The sequence below is a fragment of the Coenobita brevimanus genome, chromosome 14 (assembly GCF_032717465.1).
Source record: "Coenobita brevimanus isolate Jiangsu-jjx chromosome 14, ASM3271746v2, whole genome shotgun sequence".
NCBI lineage: Eukaryota > Metazoa > Arthropoda > Malacostraca > Decapoda > Coenobitidae > Coenobita > Coenobita brevimanus.
Genome location: NC_136967.1, coordinates 2,442,623 through 2,460,258, shown reverse-complemented (window position 1 = coordinate 2,460,258; position 17,636 = coordinate 2,442,623). Strand labels below are relative to the sequence as shown.

The following is a 17,636-nucleotide window of genomic DNA, read 5'->3' as shown; positions in this document are numbered from 1 at the left end:
AACAATGTAGACTTTAAGTGTACTGTGTGTGTCCTTGAGTGAATTCTTCCATGTCCAGTATTTAAGGTTCTTGTTATCTAAATACACACACACACACACACACACACACACACACACACACAAAGGTCGTAGTCCAAGTGAGTCTGGAGATTCGCCAACACTTCTGCTTATGTGATTTATTTATCACATTACACCTCACTATCCTCCTACACGATATTGATGCAAACTTGATCAATATCAAAACTATATATATATATCCATCCATCCATCATCCAGTCCTACATTGCCCCATGAGGAGCGTAGGAGCCCGGGGCTAGGCAGTTGGTCTCGACATTTAAGATGAGAGTGACCAGCCTCACTCATCCCTGAGTGGCATTACATGAGCAATCAACCCCAACCATCCCTTGGATATAAACCTTCACTGGCTCAATCCGACTGGAGCGCATAATTACCCACTAAACCACCAGGTGCCAAAATTGGGCTATATGGTTACCACCCAGCGTAGAAAATGGTTTCCTGGTGTACAGGAAACATATTATATATATATAACACACGATAATATCAAGGTGTAATATGCAAAACAAATCGCCAAGTGATAGGTGCTACGAAGCCTCGAAGGGCAGCTAAAATAAAACTCTCCGTCATTCAAAACTCCCACCACAGTAGCAATCCCACCGCAGCAGCATTCCCACCACAGTAGCACTCCCACCACAGCAGCACTCTCACCACGGCAGCACCTGGCCATACCGCAATGCATGTTTGGGGGTCTTCTTATTTTTGTATCCCCAGTCTCATCTGAACGTGAACCCAGTGGACTGCAGGCTGAAGTTGCTACAGACTGAATCCAGATCACTTCCACTTTAGAGAGACATACCAGCCAGATCACTATGCATGTTTCAACCACGAATTACATGACCAATCCCTTCAGTCAGCGTTAACTATAGGACATGTGCTTAATTTACTTCTTTGTATTTGTAAGAGTTTCTGTGGAGTGATAATTACAATACTGGGTTGTTATGACGCTGAAATTACACTACACTTATATTACTTATGTGTAGTAGTGTGTAACCGATACTTGTGGCAACCTTTGACGTGTGGTTATGAGGGACATTTCTCATGAATAATTATACGTCTTATATCACATACAAATACCAAGTCTTATATCGTATGCAAAAACATTCCTTGTGTCTTTACAAATAAACGCCTTAAGTGTCATACAAATACGTGTATTATAAGCCATACATATATACACACGTCTTTATATGCCATAAAAATAATCACCACAGCGTAATATTACACACACACACACACACACACACACACACACACACACACACACACACACACTGTTATAGTTTGGAAATGATATCTGGCGTTTTATGAGCATAGTTCGTTGCAAAATAAAACCTATAATCTTGTTCACTTTATTGCTCACTCTTCTACACTGTCTAAACTTCTTCATGCCATTACAAACAACTTATTGGTCTCTGTGTTACTGCCATGAGCGGTGTTTGAAGAGTTTTATGTTCGTTTTAGCTATTTTACTACCACAGTGGCTTCATGATTTTCAAGATGTACTGCAAATTTAATAGACTGATCCAAGTTCTCTCTGGCTAATGCTCGACCTTCCATCTTAGTGTCAGTTACAAAATTAGACACATTAGATTTGGTTTATATTAGGTCAGGAAAGATTATGTACAGCTTAGAAGCTTGAGTTGGTTTTTTTAGACTCATTTTGAGCTCATATTGATATTCTTTACTTATGATACAGTTAAAAGATTATGTAATGTTTAGAATTTAGATTGAACTACATTAGATTAATTTTTAGCTACGCAGATGTTTAAGATCCTGATAAAAGATAAAGTAAAGTTCAGAATTTCGATTTTTTAAAAATTTACTTTGAGGTACGCAGATATTTTACTTTAAGATCCAGATAAAAGATTAAGAAAGTTTAGAATTTAGATTTGGTTTTCTTACATTTACTTTGAGGTATATATTTTGTATAAAACTTAGGATCCACATTGACCTAAGTGATTGAGCTGCGAGGATCTCATAAGTTTAAAGCCTGGGAGATGTGGTTGGAAGTCCTGAAAACCCCAAATGTTCTCCATAAGTTCTCTAAATCTGTTCTCTAGAAAATATTACCAGTTTCCATATTTGCAAATTTTACTGAGCTAATCAGGTGATATTAAGACACTTTATGAATTTACCCTTCCACTATCAGAAATTTCTCCCAGGTTAAGTCAGCTTCTCTTTCAAACCGACTTTCTCTGTCACTGTTCAACATCCTCACTTCCTGTCTCACCTCCATTCACTAACAGTCTCACTTCCAGTCACTTCCAACCTTAAAACTGTGCTACGAAGCCTCCTACCCCATCTAGAATACGGTCTTTAATAGAGAGAGAGAGAGGGGGGCGGGGTAAGCCGGCCCCCTCCAGTGTGAAGATCATACTAGTTACCCCTTCCATCATAAACATCATTTCTTTATGCAACATTCCTTATACCCACCTATCAATAAAGTGTATAGACAGCTGAGAAATGAGTCTGAATATGTAAGAGAGAGAGAGAGAGAGAGAGAGAGAGAGAGAGAGAGAGAGAAAGAGAGAGAGAGAAATAAAGCAAAATGGGAAGTTATGTTCGTTATTTTCATCCCTAATGCATTCGTATCAGAAAAAGTGACATCTATGGGCAGAGAAAAATACCAAGCCTCTAACAGCCTACGCAGATTAGCCAACAGAGGGTAATGAGAATAATAAGCTGTAGAATATTAGCAGACCCTTAATCAACTGTAAATATCCTTGGTTAAACTGAGCTTCGACCTGCGTGTTCTTCATACTGACAGCCACCGTGCCACTTTGGGTCTACTGAGCCCACGGCAGTCTTATCGTAATGCATCCACACCATCGGCAAACAAACATGCTTTATTCAATCCCCACAGACGGCCAGGGGGCTTTGTTTATATCCTGGAGGTTGGTTACGAATCAATGCCGTACACAGAGGAGTTTTTGACCTGGGGTAGTGTGTAAGATTATTTATTCCTAGTTGAAGGGGCGTGTAAAACTGCTTGTTCCTATCGTCAGTCACACAGGTGCCAATCACCTCACTGCCAAACTAGAATTAATATTGGAAAACTCTAGAATTAATATTAGAATGAATTATTACTGCTAACAATTCTTTGCTATGGGGACCTGCTAACTGGGAAAACATATTAGTATTGGTTACTTGCCTAGGGCGCCAGTGGAAGGCAGTGTGAAGTAAAAAAAAACAAACACCACAATATCCTCAGCTATTACTTTTTCTTTACCTTTCTTAAAACGTCACTAATCAACCACACACACACTATATCATCTGTTACTCCCACCCTCCCACCTTTCCCAGCACCACCAACATAACTTCTATTCCATCTTTCTCACATCGGCATAAACCTATTCCTCTGTACCACCACATCCTCACCTATTACCACCGTCAAAACGCCCATCCCAACACCTTTATACACATTCTCTTCCATCTTTCCTAACTCTCGACACCACTAGAAAGTCAACCATTACCTCCACCGTTACCCAACCCCTCCTTACACTATAACATATTCAGTTCCACCTGTCTTATATCGTCTTACTGCCCCGTCCATTATCCCCCCCCCTCCTCCCTCGCCCCCTGTGCTCTGGTAGCCGTGTGGGTGTGGCTGCAGCGGCATTGGGTGAGGCAGGGTCAGTGTTGGTGGAGTGATGGAGTGCACAGCGGTGATCACACTGCTGCTGCTCCTGTTTTCACCTCCATCCAGCCAGGGTGCGTAAAGACTAATACTGTTATTCATTGTGCTTCACCTGAGGATAGACGCGAGTTTTCTGTTATTTAACACGTGGATATTTTGCACTCTCACCCAGATAGCTTACTCGTGGATATAACTTGGACACGGAATTACAGTACTCAAGCTCTTGCCAGAGAATGTAGTTGTGGATATGTGCTGACACGACTCTTGCCTCCTACAGCGTCGAGTTTAGATTCAGGCGCTGAGTCCGGTCAGGAGGCGGTGAAGGTGAAGGTGTTTCGTCTGCACCGGGGCCTGTGGGACGTGGCCTCCGACACCACCTTCCTGCGATACAACTTTACACCCCAGACGGACACACCTGCCTCCACCGCCCTACTGTCACTCTGCTACTGGATCAGGTCCAGGATACCTACCTAGCATCCTACCCGCCTACTTACATGGCTTCCTACTTACCTTCCTACCTATTTACCTACCTACCTACATACCTAATTACCGAACTCTCTACCTACTTCCTTTCACGTCTACCAACATACCTACCTATTTATCTACCCACCCACCTGCCTACCTACATACTGTACTGAACTACCTACCTACCTACCTACTTTGGTTGAGTAGATCGACCTTCCTCTATTACCCTCCTATCACTCTGCCACAATATCAGAATTCATGAAACAAACCCAACTAGCCTACCTGCCTATGAACCTCTTTCCTTCCCTTTCTGTCTGTCTGTCTGTCTTTCTCTCTCTCTCTCTCTCTCTCTCTCTCTCGCCAAACCCACCCACCTAGCAGCACCTACACTGACACATGGCGCACATTACTCTCTGTCAGTGCCAACTCTATGCCGAGGTGGCCACTGAACCAAGAAGCGATCAAAGGAAATTCAATACAGACCAAGAAACAGTGTGTACCTTAAAATCCACGGTTACTTTTAAAATTCTGTGCATTTAGATATACATGAAATAAACGTGTATTCTTGCATTTTTTTTTTCCGTCATAATCGCTGGTCTACTGGTTAACATTACCATTTTGAGTGAAGGCCTCTTCTTTGCACTTGATTTTAACACTTCCAGACGAGACTGATTTTTTTGTTGTTTTTTTTAGATATTTTTGGTCAATACTGTTATCAGGGGCGTATGGCAACCTCTTACCATCAGCTATTATGGAACAAGGAGGGGGGGGGAATCGGTTACTGCATCTTTTTAAAAATCATCTGGATCCCCCCGCCAAAAAAAAAAAAAAGAAAGAAATGCAGTACGTCCTCGCACTGAAGGGGGTAACCTCAAGACCCGTATTCTCGTAGGATAAGGATGCTCCCTAACACATTCCTCCTTAGCAATTTATTTTCCAAACTACCCATTAATATTTTTTTCCAGCTTTTTGTATCCTCTTAATATCAACATACACTGCATAAATAAAATAAAACAATATAGTGATGAGGCCGTTACAGGAATAACTCGGTAAGGAAGAGGTGTTAGTAAGCTTCCTAACCACACGAGAATACCGCCCCAAGACATAAAGGCCCGTATGCCCTAACACCTTTTCCTATGCGATTTATTTGTTTATTACACCTTACTGTCCTCGTCTTTTATACAAATCCTCCTGATGTCACCATACTCAAATAACGCACAAAAGGATATTAACCAGCTCTATCCAAAAATAAATCGAAAAGGAAGAGGTGTTAGGGTGCCTCCTTAATACTGAGGTCATTAATAGCCACCATACCTATCATTCTTAACACCATTCCAGGCACTATTTATTTTTTCTCTTTATTTTCCCGGCGAGAATGCGAGCCAAATGGTTAGCAAGAATAAGGCCACTCATTAGCTAAATAAATCCATCTGGTGTTAGCAAAAGTAAGGCCACTCATAAGCTAAATAAATCCTTCTGGTGTTAGCAAAAGTAAGGCCACTCATTAGCTAAGTAAATCCTTCTGGTGTTAGCAAAAGTAAGGCCACTCATTAGCTAAATAAATCCATCTGCTGTTAGCAAAAGTAAGGCCACTCATTAGCTAAATAAATCCATCTGGTGTTAGCAAAAGGCCACTCATTACCTAAATAAATCCTTCTGGTGTTAGCAAAAAAAAGGGCCATAGGCAAAATAAATCCATCTGGTGCTAGCAAAATAGGGCCACTCATAAGCTAAATAAATCCTTCTGGCGTTAGCAAGAACTAACCCACTCATAACCTGAACAAAATCGCCTGGATGCAGCAAAAATAAATAAATAAATCTAAACAAATAAATAAAAAAATTAAAGATTTCCGTTGTCATGGAAGGATTCACTGATTTTTTTTTTTTCCCTTATTTTTTCAGAATCCGAAAATTCCTGGATATGAACACCCACATCTCGTACAACGTCCACCACGAGAATATAGACATGTTGACTTTCTGTGAGTATCATACCCTATTGTTCGTTCAGTCTAATTTACCACAGAGTTTCCTCCTTTTTGGTTACTTCAGCTTAATTTGGCAGAGTTTCGTCCTTTTTTGTTCGTTCAGCTTAATTTACCAGTTTCGTCCTTTTCAGTTCCTTCAGCTTAATTTACCAGTTTCGTCCTTTTTGTTCGTTCAGCTTAATTTACCAGTTTCGTCCTTTTTAGTTCCTTCAGCTTAATTTACCAGTTTCGTCCTTTTTAGTTCGTTCAGCTTAATCTTACAGTTTCGTCCTTTATAGTTCGTTCAGCTTAAATTAACAGCTTCGTCCTTTTCAGTTCGCCCAGCTTAATTTACCAGTTTCGTCCTTTTTAGTTCGCCCAGCTTAATTTACCAGTTTCGTCTTTTTTTAGTTCATTCAGCTTAATTTAGCAGTTTCATCCTTTCTTAGTTCATTCAGCTTAATTTACTAGTTTCATCCTTTTTAAAGAGTTCAGCTTAATTTGACAGTTTCGTCATTTTTGCAGCCTATTTCCCGTTGGTCAGTTGCAGAATATGACAGTACCTCGGCTCTACGTCCTTTCCATGGCACTTCTTCGTGACTAGCCCCATTTTTACGGCTCCAAATCCCTTCCACGGCACTTCTTCGTGACTAGCACCATATTATGGCTCTAAATCTTTTCCATGGCACTTCTTCGTGACTGGCAACATATTTCAGAGTTAAATTCTTGCTACTGCTCAGAGGAACACGGTACTACGGCTCTACATCCTTCCACGGCACTTCTTCGTGACTAGCACCGTATTCTAGTGTTGATTTCTTGTTACAGCTCTGCATTTAGGATGGAGATGGCAATTTTAGGCCAAGTTAAATGAACAGCGTATTGTTTCAAACTTTGAAAATCACAAAGCACACACTTTTACATACTCAAACACACACACACACACACACACACACACACACACACACACACACACACACACACACACACACACACACACACAGAATACTCATCTCACCTGACGACTTTAAGTGAAAGATGGCATGACAAGGACAGAAGACAATGGAAGTCACCCGAGCAAAGATATATGAGACGTGAATCTATATCTGACGTGACTAGCCTGATTTAGGAGAATCTGGATCGATTGGAGTGGGGTTACGAATGTGCTCTGAGTTACGAATGCACCCCAGGTTACGAATGCATTTTGGGTTACGAATGCGCTCTGGGTTACGAATGCTCTCCGGGTTACAAATGCGCTCCGAGTTACGAATACACTCCTTTGTATTGGTCTTAGTGCACGTGTACATGATGTAGAGAGAAGTCAAATGTGTCTTTGTTATCACACTCTCTGGTGGGGGAATTTAGGAGTGGGTGGCAGGTGGATTGTTGTTGGTGGTGGCGTTATTGTTGTTGTTGTTGGTTCTACTACTACTACTACCACCACCACCACCACATTATTATTATTATTATTATTACTGTACTGCTACTACTACTACTGCTGTTGCCTCGTCCGCAAGAGTACAGCTCCTATTTAACTCTACTCGTATTTGCATTTCCACAAGCCAAGTAAACCAACTCTCGTTACTTTTCTTTCTAGTCACGAAGAACGAAGCTGACTCCAAAAATGACGTCGGACGAACATAATTTTCATTTTTCTGGTACGTCAGGAAGTTTACCTGTGCATCGACTGTGCATTAATCTCTCTCTCTCTCTCTCTCTCTCTCTCTCTCATTAATGTACTTGACTCTGTTCCCTGAGAGACAGAGATGAGGAAGCACCCAGTGTCATCCTATTTGGCCATAATCCATTAAAGAAACACATTCATAATACTCGTACACTAACCCACATATATACGTACATAATACATATAATAAATACGCTAACAAATACACTTATATACACACACAATACACAAACCCACATATATACAGAAGCCTGGCTCAGAAAATGCGCTCGTCGAAGTATGCAAATCTTCAGAAAACACCTCCACCAACACACACATACAAATATACACTCCTTCCCCCCTACCATACATACACCCTCCCTCAAACACTTTCCACATTGGCTTCACTTAATATCCACATTTGGAGTGTCTAATTCCTGTTTAGAGACAATGATTGGACGGTCACAAATTCATCCATAACATATCCGCATTTCACGTATTACTGTCTGTCCACTGTGCCAAAATACAAATCAACTTTGTGACTAATAAACTGTCTCTTAATCTATCTATTGGTGCCACTTGTGCCCAAAATATCAACCAAATTTCGTATCTATATGCTTTATCTCACTGGTGTCACTCTCTATCTGCGTTGTCATATTGGTGTCAGTTTGTATCTCTGCGTTGTCTCATTGGTGTTAGTTGTATCTATCTGCGTTGTCTTATCGGTGTTCATTTGTATCTATCTGTGTTCTTATCGGTGTCACCTGAACAACATAAATAACCGCAATAACACAACACTTCCTACCGACAGACAACGAGGAGGAACACTTCATCTCGTGGCTCAACGGCAAGTCCCGGATGCTGGACCTGGACAAGACGGCCTGGAAGACGAGCCCGGACTCCTGGACCCACGTGTGTAATGTCTTCACCACCGACACCTACACACTCTACTGGGACGGAAAGGTACACATGAGCACTTACAAACACAAGGTACACATGAGCACATACACACACCACTATGTCCGCAAGGTACACATGAGCACCTACATACACCACTAGGTCGGCAAGGTACACATGAGCCTATACACACGCCACTAGGTTGGCAAGGTACACACGCATGTGTGCACCATTTCAAAGAACCTAGAGGTAACATTCTCTCTCCCTCTCTCTCTCTCTCTCTCTCTCTCTCTGTATCTATCTATCTCACTCATATTTACATAAGGTAGGTAATCCAAAGCTAAACACTGGAATTCTTTAAGGACATGATTAAGTAAAGAGAGTCCTAAGTGCAATCTCTCTCCCCACCCCTACTGTGTCGCTGAAGAAAGCAAGTTACTGTTAATACACACTCTGAGCTTTGTGGTCACTACCTTCCCTTTAATACATATATGAAATACATGAACAGTATTCTTTTTTTTCCCAGTCTCAGAGAAAACCGACCTCTGACTCTGAAAGTGATCCTCGCCAAAACAATAAAGATAAAGGATTCACAAGTTTGGACACCAATATGTGAATTTATGAAGATAAACACTAAACTTGTATTAATAATCTAGTGGCACTGTACCTGGATAACGAGTGCAGAGCCTAGTTATGCCTGGTACTGTTCTGCACGAGTTTGTCTACGGTTTTGCTTGGGAGTTTGAGACGGTGTTGTGCGAGGCCGGGACGAAAGGATGTGTTGACCTTAGCGTCCATCATCAAGTCATTTCAAAGTTTTTATGTCCAAGGCTGGAATAATGGCCGCATAAGCCCCAGTCATCTTTCAATAGCAGACCCCTATATTAGCAGATAAACCTAATATTAATGTGTACCTTACAGTTACAAGGACTTAGGTTCACATCCCAGGTAGGACGAGATAAATGGATGGGTTTCTCCTCCTACTGACCTTCTTAACATTGCCGTACTGCCACCTGTACAATATTTGGCAACTATACTCTTTTTATTCAAATTTGCCGGGGAGTTTCGTCCTTTTACAGCTTACTTCCTGTAGCTCAGTGGCAAAATAAGATGATACCACGGCTCCCTATCTTTTCCATGGCACTTCTTCGTGAACAGCACCATATTCTAGTGCCAATTTCCCATTTATAAACAGCACTGTAGATGACGAGATGGAATTTTACGCCTAATTAAGGTGGCCAGAGTAAAATATCATGTGGTGTCCCCCTACAGGAGGCGTACCGGATGTCGCTGTGGGAGGGGTGGTCGATGCCTCTGAATGGGACCCTGGTGGTTGGGCAGGACCAGGACTCTCTCGGCGGCGGCTTCGATGGCACGCAGGTGAGTCCCTCTTGACTAACCGCCACCCCATGATCCCAAACCACACAAATAATTTGCTTTGATCACCTCCCTCTTGTTAGAAAGTTAAGTTTAGATGTTGATCATGGATGTCTGAATGAACAAATGCAGCCCAATCATCATGAAGACAGGCAACTGAAGCACTAATGTATCACAAAGGCTAAACTTCCTTAAGCATCTCCTCGCACCAGCCAAAATCTTGGTAACTTCTGAACAGTACATGGTAATTCCTGTGTCATCGAGTAGGGAACTGAATCTGGACTTGTCTCTCGGCGTATGGGAGAAAAAGGGATGTAGAAAAGTACGCTGTCTCACCCAAAACCATGCTTGTTGTTTGACTTACAGAATTTAGCCTTTCATCGAAGTTTTCTTGGTGAGCAATTCTTGACCAGTAACTGTACAGCTGGGGAGAGTAATATCGATACAGATATTACAATAAAAATTATGAAAAACTTATATAATATTCTGAAAAGTTTGCTGAATTCCAAAGACCCTATCACAGCTTCGAAAACCAGCACGTAGTGTCCTGCTATTCATCGTGATTAACTGTATCGCTGTTTATGTCCACAACTGTACCTCCTACTTTGTGTTGATGTCAGGCGCTGCTGGGTGACATCGCTCAGGTGTCCATCTGGAGCCGAGCCTTGTCCTGGGAGGAGGTGGCCCGGCTGGCGGCGTGTGAGGAGGTGGAGCGAGGCGACATCTTCAGCTCCGACACCTCCACCATCGAGGTTGAAGGCAACGTTGTGGTCGAATGGACTGAACTACGTGATTTTTGCAGGTAGTGGTCCTTATGTATCGACAGTCAGTTCAGATCATTTTCCCCCGTTTCGAAGTTTAGTCTTGCTTATATTCTTGAGATGAAGAGGAGACTTTTAAGTAGCTATTGAGTTTCCTTCACTATTTTATAATATAGAAAAGAGCAGGCATATTGTCCCGTTCATATCACGGTTTATCAAGGTTTACGTGATCAAATGCCAACCCAACAATTCCCAACCATGCACATGACCACAAAATCTAACTAAAAAAAAAAAAATGTAGAGTAGTTCTGCCTGTTTAGAGAAAGCTACGCAGCATTCCACTGGAGTATTTAACCACCACACATCAGACAGCATCCGACATTGCTCAGACAAACGGCAATCTGACTGGGGAGTGGATGGAACTTGAAGCCACTTTTCTGAACCATGCACCTATTATAAACATGATGAGGGAGGGTGAACGACAAGCCAGGAAAAAAAAAAAGGGGGGGGGGAATATTTTTCAACAATTATCAACACTGTGAGAGTGATAATCGTGGCATTAATTTCAGTACAATAACGTCGTAATCACTTTACTGTTGCTACTGCCAGACCATCAAAGTAACTCAGGCGAGTTCCCACATACTGCAGGGGTTTAAAAAAAAGTCCATATAGAAAGATTCCATACAGATAGCCTTGTGTGTGTGTGTGTGTGTGTGTGTGTGTGTGTGTGTGTGTGTGTGTGTGTGTGTGTGTGTGTGTGCGCGCGCGCTTCCAGTAAACACTATCTATACTCCACGACATGCCTTGACCACTTCCGGTAGTTTTATCAGTACAGTAGTTATGCTTAACGTTTATCTTGTGACGTGGGATGTGTGGGTGCCTTATTTCTACTGACATTCCTCCTTGGCAACTTTAAACATTAACTCCTTATGTAATTTTCTGTAACATATATTTCTTTCTCTACACTGAATATCAGTTTTGTGCATTATTGTTAATAAAAGAAAAGATAATATTCCATGTCTACGATATTAGACTCACGTTTGAAAAAGGTTTATAGACCTTACGTTTTTTACATCCAGTCAAAAAAAAGATCAGTGCACTGTGGGTCTGATGCCATCTAGAATTATTCGACCAGTAGAATCAACAGCTTTCTAACACGCCTATAAATTATAAGACCATTCATTATACAATATAATATAGGCTACAGCTTGCTGCTGACGTGACAATCATCCACCACCAATGCTGCCAACGTCTGACGAAAACAGACTCGCATTTCAGGTTATGCTTTAATCCATGTCATAATATTTAACACGTGTTGTGTTTTAATATCCTTTGGATCAAGCACACACTCTTTACTTCAATAGTACAGTATTAAAATAATCATTACTTCCAGACCATCACATAACTGGTACTACGTTCTGCTGCCAGAAAGGAGAGGCCTGAGAGCCTCCCTGTCCATATGTCAAGTGTTCAATGCCACCGTGGCCACACCCGCCTCCTCGTCTGACACTCAGTTGATGCTGAGTGAACTGACACCGTTCCTTGATGTGTGTTCCCCCACCGGCCAGTGGAAGTTGTGGCTGGGCCTCAGCGACGACCAAGAGGAAGGACTATGGAGGGACATCGCTTCACACCAAAAATGGGACTATTTGAACTTTGGGCCTCAATTCCCTAGCGATGATAACACGGTTAACTGTCTCCTTATGTCATCCATCACCGGGCAATGGAGTGACGTGCCATGCGAAACTATCAGAAGGGCATGTGTGGTGTGCTACATGGAGAGGCGGGACTTTCTGCGACTTCGTGGTTTGTGTTACAGCAGTGAACATCAGACCCGCTTCAGACTAACCAATGACTATGCTGACGGACGCCCAGTGTTCCTTGGCTATTACAAATACTTAATACGGTGGATGTCAATGGCTAAACAGTGGATGCTGGTGGATGTGGGGACAAACATCACCTTGCTGAAGACACAAGGTGTTATGACGAAAAGTTATCCAATTGGGAAACACAGGTGGATTGTTGTAGAGGAAGTCTGTGAACTAGCCGAGGACAGCACAGTGCTTCTGAGTCTATCATGGTGTGACAGTGACCAGTTTACATGTGACTCAGGTGACTGCGTACAGGAAGACGAACGGTGTAACCTGCGCTATGAATGTGATGATGGCAGTGACGAGGTTGACTGTGAAAGGGTGGTGGTGGGAGAAGGATACCAGAAGCAGCTTCCCCCAGTGGGTGATGGCGGGTCCATCCTGCAGCTGCACACCGCCCTGACCCTCAGTCGTGTGGCCAACGTGGACGAGATCAACATGGCCATTAGTCTTGAGTTTGAGTTGGTGATCAAATGGGTGGACGAGAGGGTCAGTCTGCGGCATCTAGGAGAAAGGACCATCCTCAGTGACGATGACATCAAGAAGCTGTGGCAGCCCACCTACGAGTTGGTGGACCTCCAGGGCGAAAAATTACAGAGGCTGTCAGAAAGTATGATGGTCGCAACCACCAACAACGCCACGCAGCCACACTTCAATGATGTTTACATGGGTTAGCTTCAACAAATATTTTAGTTAATCTGATTTAGTCAAAGAAGTGATAAATACATATCTTTTCTGTATCAAAGACATGCACTTTGTTGGTATTAGTAAAAGTTATTTGTTGTAGTACAAATGTAGTACACTCTGACAGCAGCAACCAACTGTCACTGGTGCACTGGTACAGTTTATACATATGCACGTACAAGTATGTTTTACGTATAGCCTATTGATGCTAATGACTACTGTCTGCTCCTACACAGACATTGTGTACCCCGGCAGCTCCAACCAGCTGTCGCTGGTCCACCGGTACACGGCGTCCATCACGTGCGACTTCTACTTCTGGTCGTACCCGGTGGACGTGCAAGTGTGCCACATCAAGGTCAGCCTGCCATCCACCTACCGTGGCCGCGTCCACTTCTCGTCGGCCAGCAACATGCACTACACTGGCGCCCAGGACCTGGCCCTATACAGCGTCATCAACCCCAGCGTCAGTCCACAGTCCAGCCACAACTTGATGCTCTTTGAATTCCAGTTGCGGCGTCGCCCAGGCCTCATCATCCTCACCACCTTCCTGCCCTCCATGCTGCTGCTGCTGGTCAGTTGGGCCACACTCTTCGTCAAGCTGGAAGCTCTCCAAGTCCGCGCCATCATGTCCCTCACCACCCTCCTCGTCCTATACACACTCTTTGCTAACTTCTCCAGTTCTCTGCCTAAATCATCAGAGATCAAACTCATTGACTTGTGGTTCTTTTCCATCATCTTCATCCTCTTCACCAACATCATGGTGCACATCTTTATATCACTGGAGAAGGAGCCAGCAGGTGCTGAAAAGTTCATTCGTACAAATGTAAGGCCATTGGTGGGGAAAGAAGAAAGGAGTTACAGTGATGTTAGTGAGCCGGTTATGCCTCACAAGGTCCTCTTGATTTACAGAGGCATTGCCCTGCCAGTTTTAATATTAACTATAAATGTCATATTCTGGTTGATCCTGGTGTTATAGATGGAGAATAAAATTTTGCCCTCATTGTCGGTTCACTGCACAAAAATGAGTAACATCATTAAAGCCAGTTTCCTATCAATGTTCCTTAGGGATTGTGCCATGCAAGTGTCTCACTTAGATAAATAATGAACCAGTAACTTCAAAAGTATTTTAAAGTCCTTGACAAGTTCATACCATGATGCCGTCTCCGATGATATGATCATCCACGATACCTTGGCATCACAATTTGTTATTTTCAGACCCAAACATCCACACTATCTCTGCTGTGATAAGCTACGACTGTCTCGTTCAGTACAGGTCAGTCGGTCTTGTGGAGCAGTGTATATTTTCATTATTGAATACAGTGGCGCATAATCCAAATTTTTTTAATTTCCCGGCTCAGCTCACATGAGATCAGCTCTGCCAGTATACGACTATAAAATGATGACTTGCACCTTCATACTGGCTAACAGGTTTAATTTGGCCGAGTCGGTCAGACCAGTGGTGGGAAGTGTGGTCGTGCCAGAAGACTAACGTGAAACAAATTATTTCCTGCGATTCCTACTACAGCAAAATATGTGTTATCCAGTCAGCAGCAAGGACGGTGGGATATCGCCAAAAAATACTTAAAATGGACTGCACCTGCCATGATGATCGTTGGTAATTGTTATAAACAGAGGCCACGGGTAAACCTTGCTCAACAAACACAACACTGGTGCTAGGTGGTGGCGATCATCATCCACTCACTTGATGTAGTGCTCTCTACTCCTTCCCTCACGTTTATCATTCCATTTGTCTGCCCTCCTCTCTTACTTAACCTTCATCATTATATTTGTGTGTCTGCCCTCCTCTCTTCTTACTTCTCCCTTTCCTTCCTGTCACTTTTTATTACTCTTCTTTCCGTTTCAGTTGGCTCTACACTGGGTGAAAAGTCTAATGGTTTCCTGTAACCAAGGAAACCATTTACAGCACTAACTGGTAACCATATAACCAAAATAACGGGGTAATGTGGAGCCTACTATGGTCTCCTTATTAACTGGGTGGAGATGCAAATGCGGGGTCCATCCAGGAACCAAACCTCTACACTTTTTCCCGTGCCTCGCTGTGGCGAAGCACTATTCATCGCAAGGGAACATTTGTTCACTAAACGGGATGGCCCTGTAAGGGCAGTTGCTTCATTGTGCTTGATGGGAATGCTCAGCCAGATAGACTGGGGTTGACCAACAACAACAAACCTAACACTGATGAAGAATCATAACACGTACACACAAGTTCTATTACCAAACTACACAGAAGAGTATTTAGGTAAAAAGAAAATGAAATAAAAAATTCAACCATGCATTTCCAACTCTCTCTCTCTCTCTCTCTCTCACACACACACACACACACACACACACACGGAGAGAGAGAGAGAGAGAGAGAGAGAGAGAGAGAGAGAGAGAGAGAGAGAGAGAGAGAGAGAGAATTTGGTAGTAAAACTAAAAAATTCAACAAAGCATTTCCAACTAACACACATATGGACAACGGAATCACACACACACACACACACACACACACGCGAATTCTCCCATGCTTTAGAACCCTACGCACTCTCATAAAGCATGCTACTCTCAAAAATAACGCCAGCTCTTTCACGGCGATTTACTCTGCGTACACTATATCTGTGTGTGTGTGTGTGTGTGAGTGTGTGTGTGAATATCCGGTTATTTCTCCATTTACCAAAAAATGACGACCAATTACGACGATGATGCGAACAATGATGATGATGATGATGATGATGATGATGAAAATGACGACGATAAAGACAAGAGGCAACAACAACTATGCAAATTCTCATGCACAAGACAACCCTAACCTTGACAGTGACATGCGGACGGCGATGTACAGAGGCGGCTGAAGTGATCATGAAAGCCGCTTCAGGAAGAGTCATTTACTTTCATTCATTATGCAGTTACTTCCGTCTCTTTACCACTGGAGGGAGGTATTTTGTTTCTCTCTCTCTCTCTCTCTTGTCAGGGTCAGCACTGTTTCTTCCCCAGTTTCAATAAAAATAAAACGATGACGATGATGATGATGATGATGATGATGATGAAACCTGCAAAAATCACAATAAAGAAATCAAGCAAAATCTATCCATATACACTCATAAACAAGTCATTTAAAACAAAAAAAATAATAAACTATCCACATTGCCACGCCAAAAATCACAAAAAAATCATGAAAAAATCCCAATACAATCACACACACACACACACACACACACACACACACACACACACACGGAATCATACAAAAAACTATACGAATTTAGTCATGCGAAAAATATATATCCAAAAAAACACGGCACGCAAAAAAAAATAAAATAAAATCCGAATAATCACACTTACGTAAATCACACAAAAGCTATACCGATTTAGTCACACACGAAAAAATATGCAAAAATAAAACAAATCGGATACTGCCACACACGAAATTCACTTAAAACACACCAGGCTTCAAACACAGGTGCGGACGCCTCTGATATTACGGTACTGCAGAACATGGCCAATGTTTCACTTCATTATTCATCGCTTTCAGTAATTTTCACCACTGGAGGGCTGAAGATTGATGTAAAGCCTACCCCCCCCCCTCTCTCTCTCAGGTATATCATGTAATTTTTCCAGTGCCTTCTCCCCCTCTTTCTCCACCGACTACAAGCCCAGATCAGAACACACACACACACACACACACACCGTCCTCACGCAACCTTACGAGCATTCAACGCGATCTATAATGCATGGAGGGCGTTGCGGCGTGTACGCCTGTGTGGATGCAAATTTTTAACGCGGCTCTGGGAATGTACCTTACCAGTATGTTTAATTTTTAATGTTATTTGGGGCTGTGTCTTTCCTGCTGAACTAGACTGATTCTCTCTCTCTCTCTCTCTCTCTCTCTCATTTGGCCTAGATTTTCGTCCTTTTGCGGCTTATTGCACGTAGCTCTGTATCAGAACAGGACAATACTGTGGTTCTACATCCTTCTCTTGGCACCTCTTCGTGACTAGCACTATATACTAACATTAAATTATTCTTTAACTTGGCCTAAGTTTTCGTCCTATTGCGGCTTATTTCACGTAACTCAGTGGAAGAATTGGACAATCATATGGCTCTACAACCTTTCCATGGCACCTCTTCGTGACTAGCAGTATAATCTAACCCTGATGTATTCTCACAACTCTGCATTTCACAAGGAACGGGAGTAGTTTTAGGCCAAGTTAGAGCAAAAGGAGTTTTGGAGTTCCATCTTGCTCT

General features: G+C 42.5%; 1 protein-coding gene across 1 annotated transcript; it reads left to right on the top strand.

Moving 5' to 3' along the window:
* Nucleotides 1–3,725: 3,725 nt before the first annotated feature.
* On the top strand, nucleotides 3,726–14,367 carry LOC145417834 (uncharacterized). The gene is made up of 9 exons (XM_080286458.1): nucleotides 3,726–3,786; nucleotides 3,990–4,167; nucleotides 6,080–6,156; nucleotides 8,613–8,830; nucleotides 9,620–9,646; nucleotides 9,971–10,078; nucleotides 10,696–10,877; nucleotides 12,230–13,377; nucleotides 13,628–14,367. The coding sequence occupies exons 1-9, from the start codon at nucleotides 3,726–3,728 to the stop codon at nucleotides 14,365–14,367; spliced, it is 2,739 nt and encodes a 912-aa protein (XP_080142584.1).
* The last annotated feature ends 3,269 nt before the right edge of the window (nucleotides 14,368–17,636 follow it).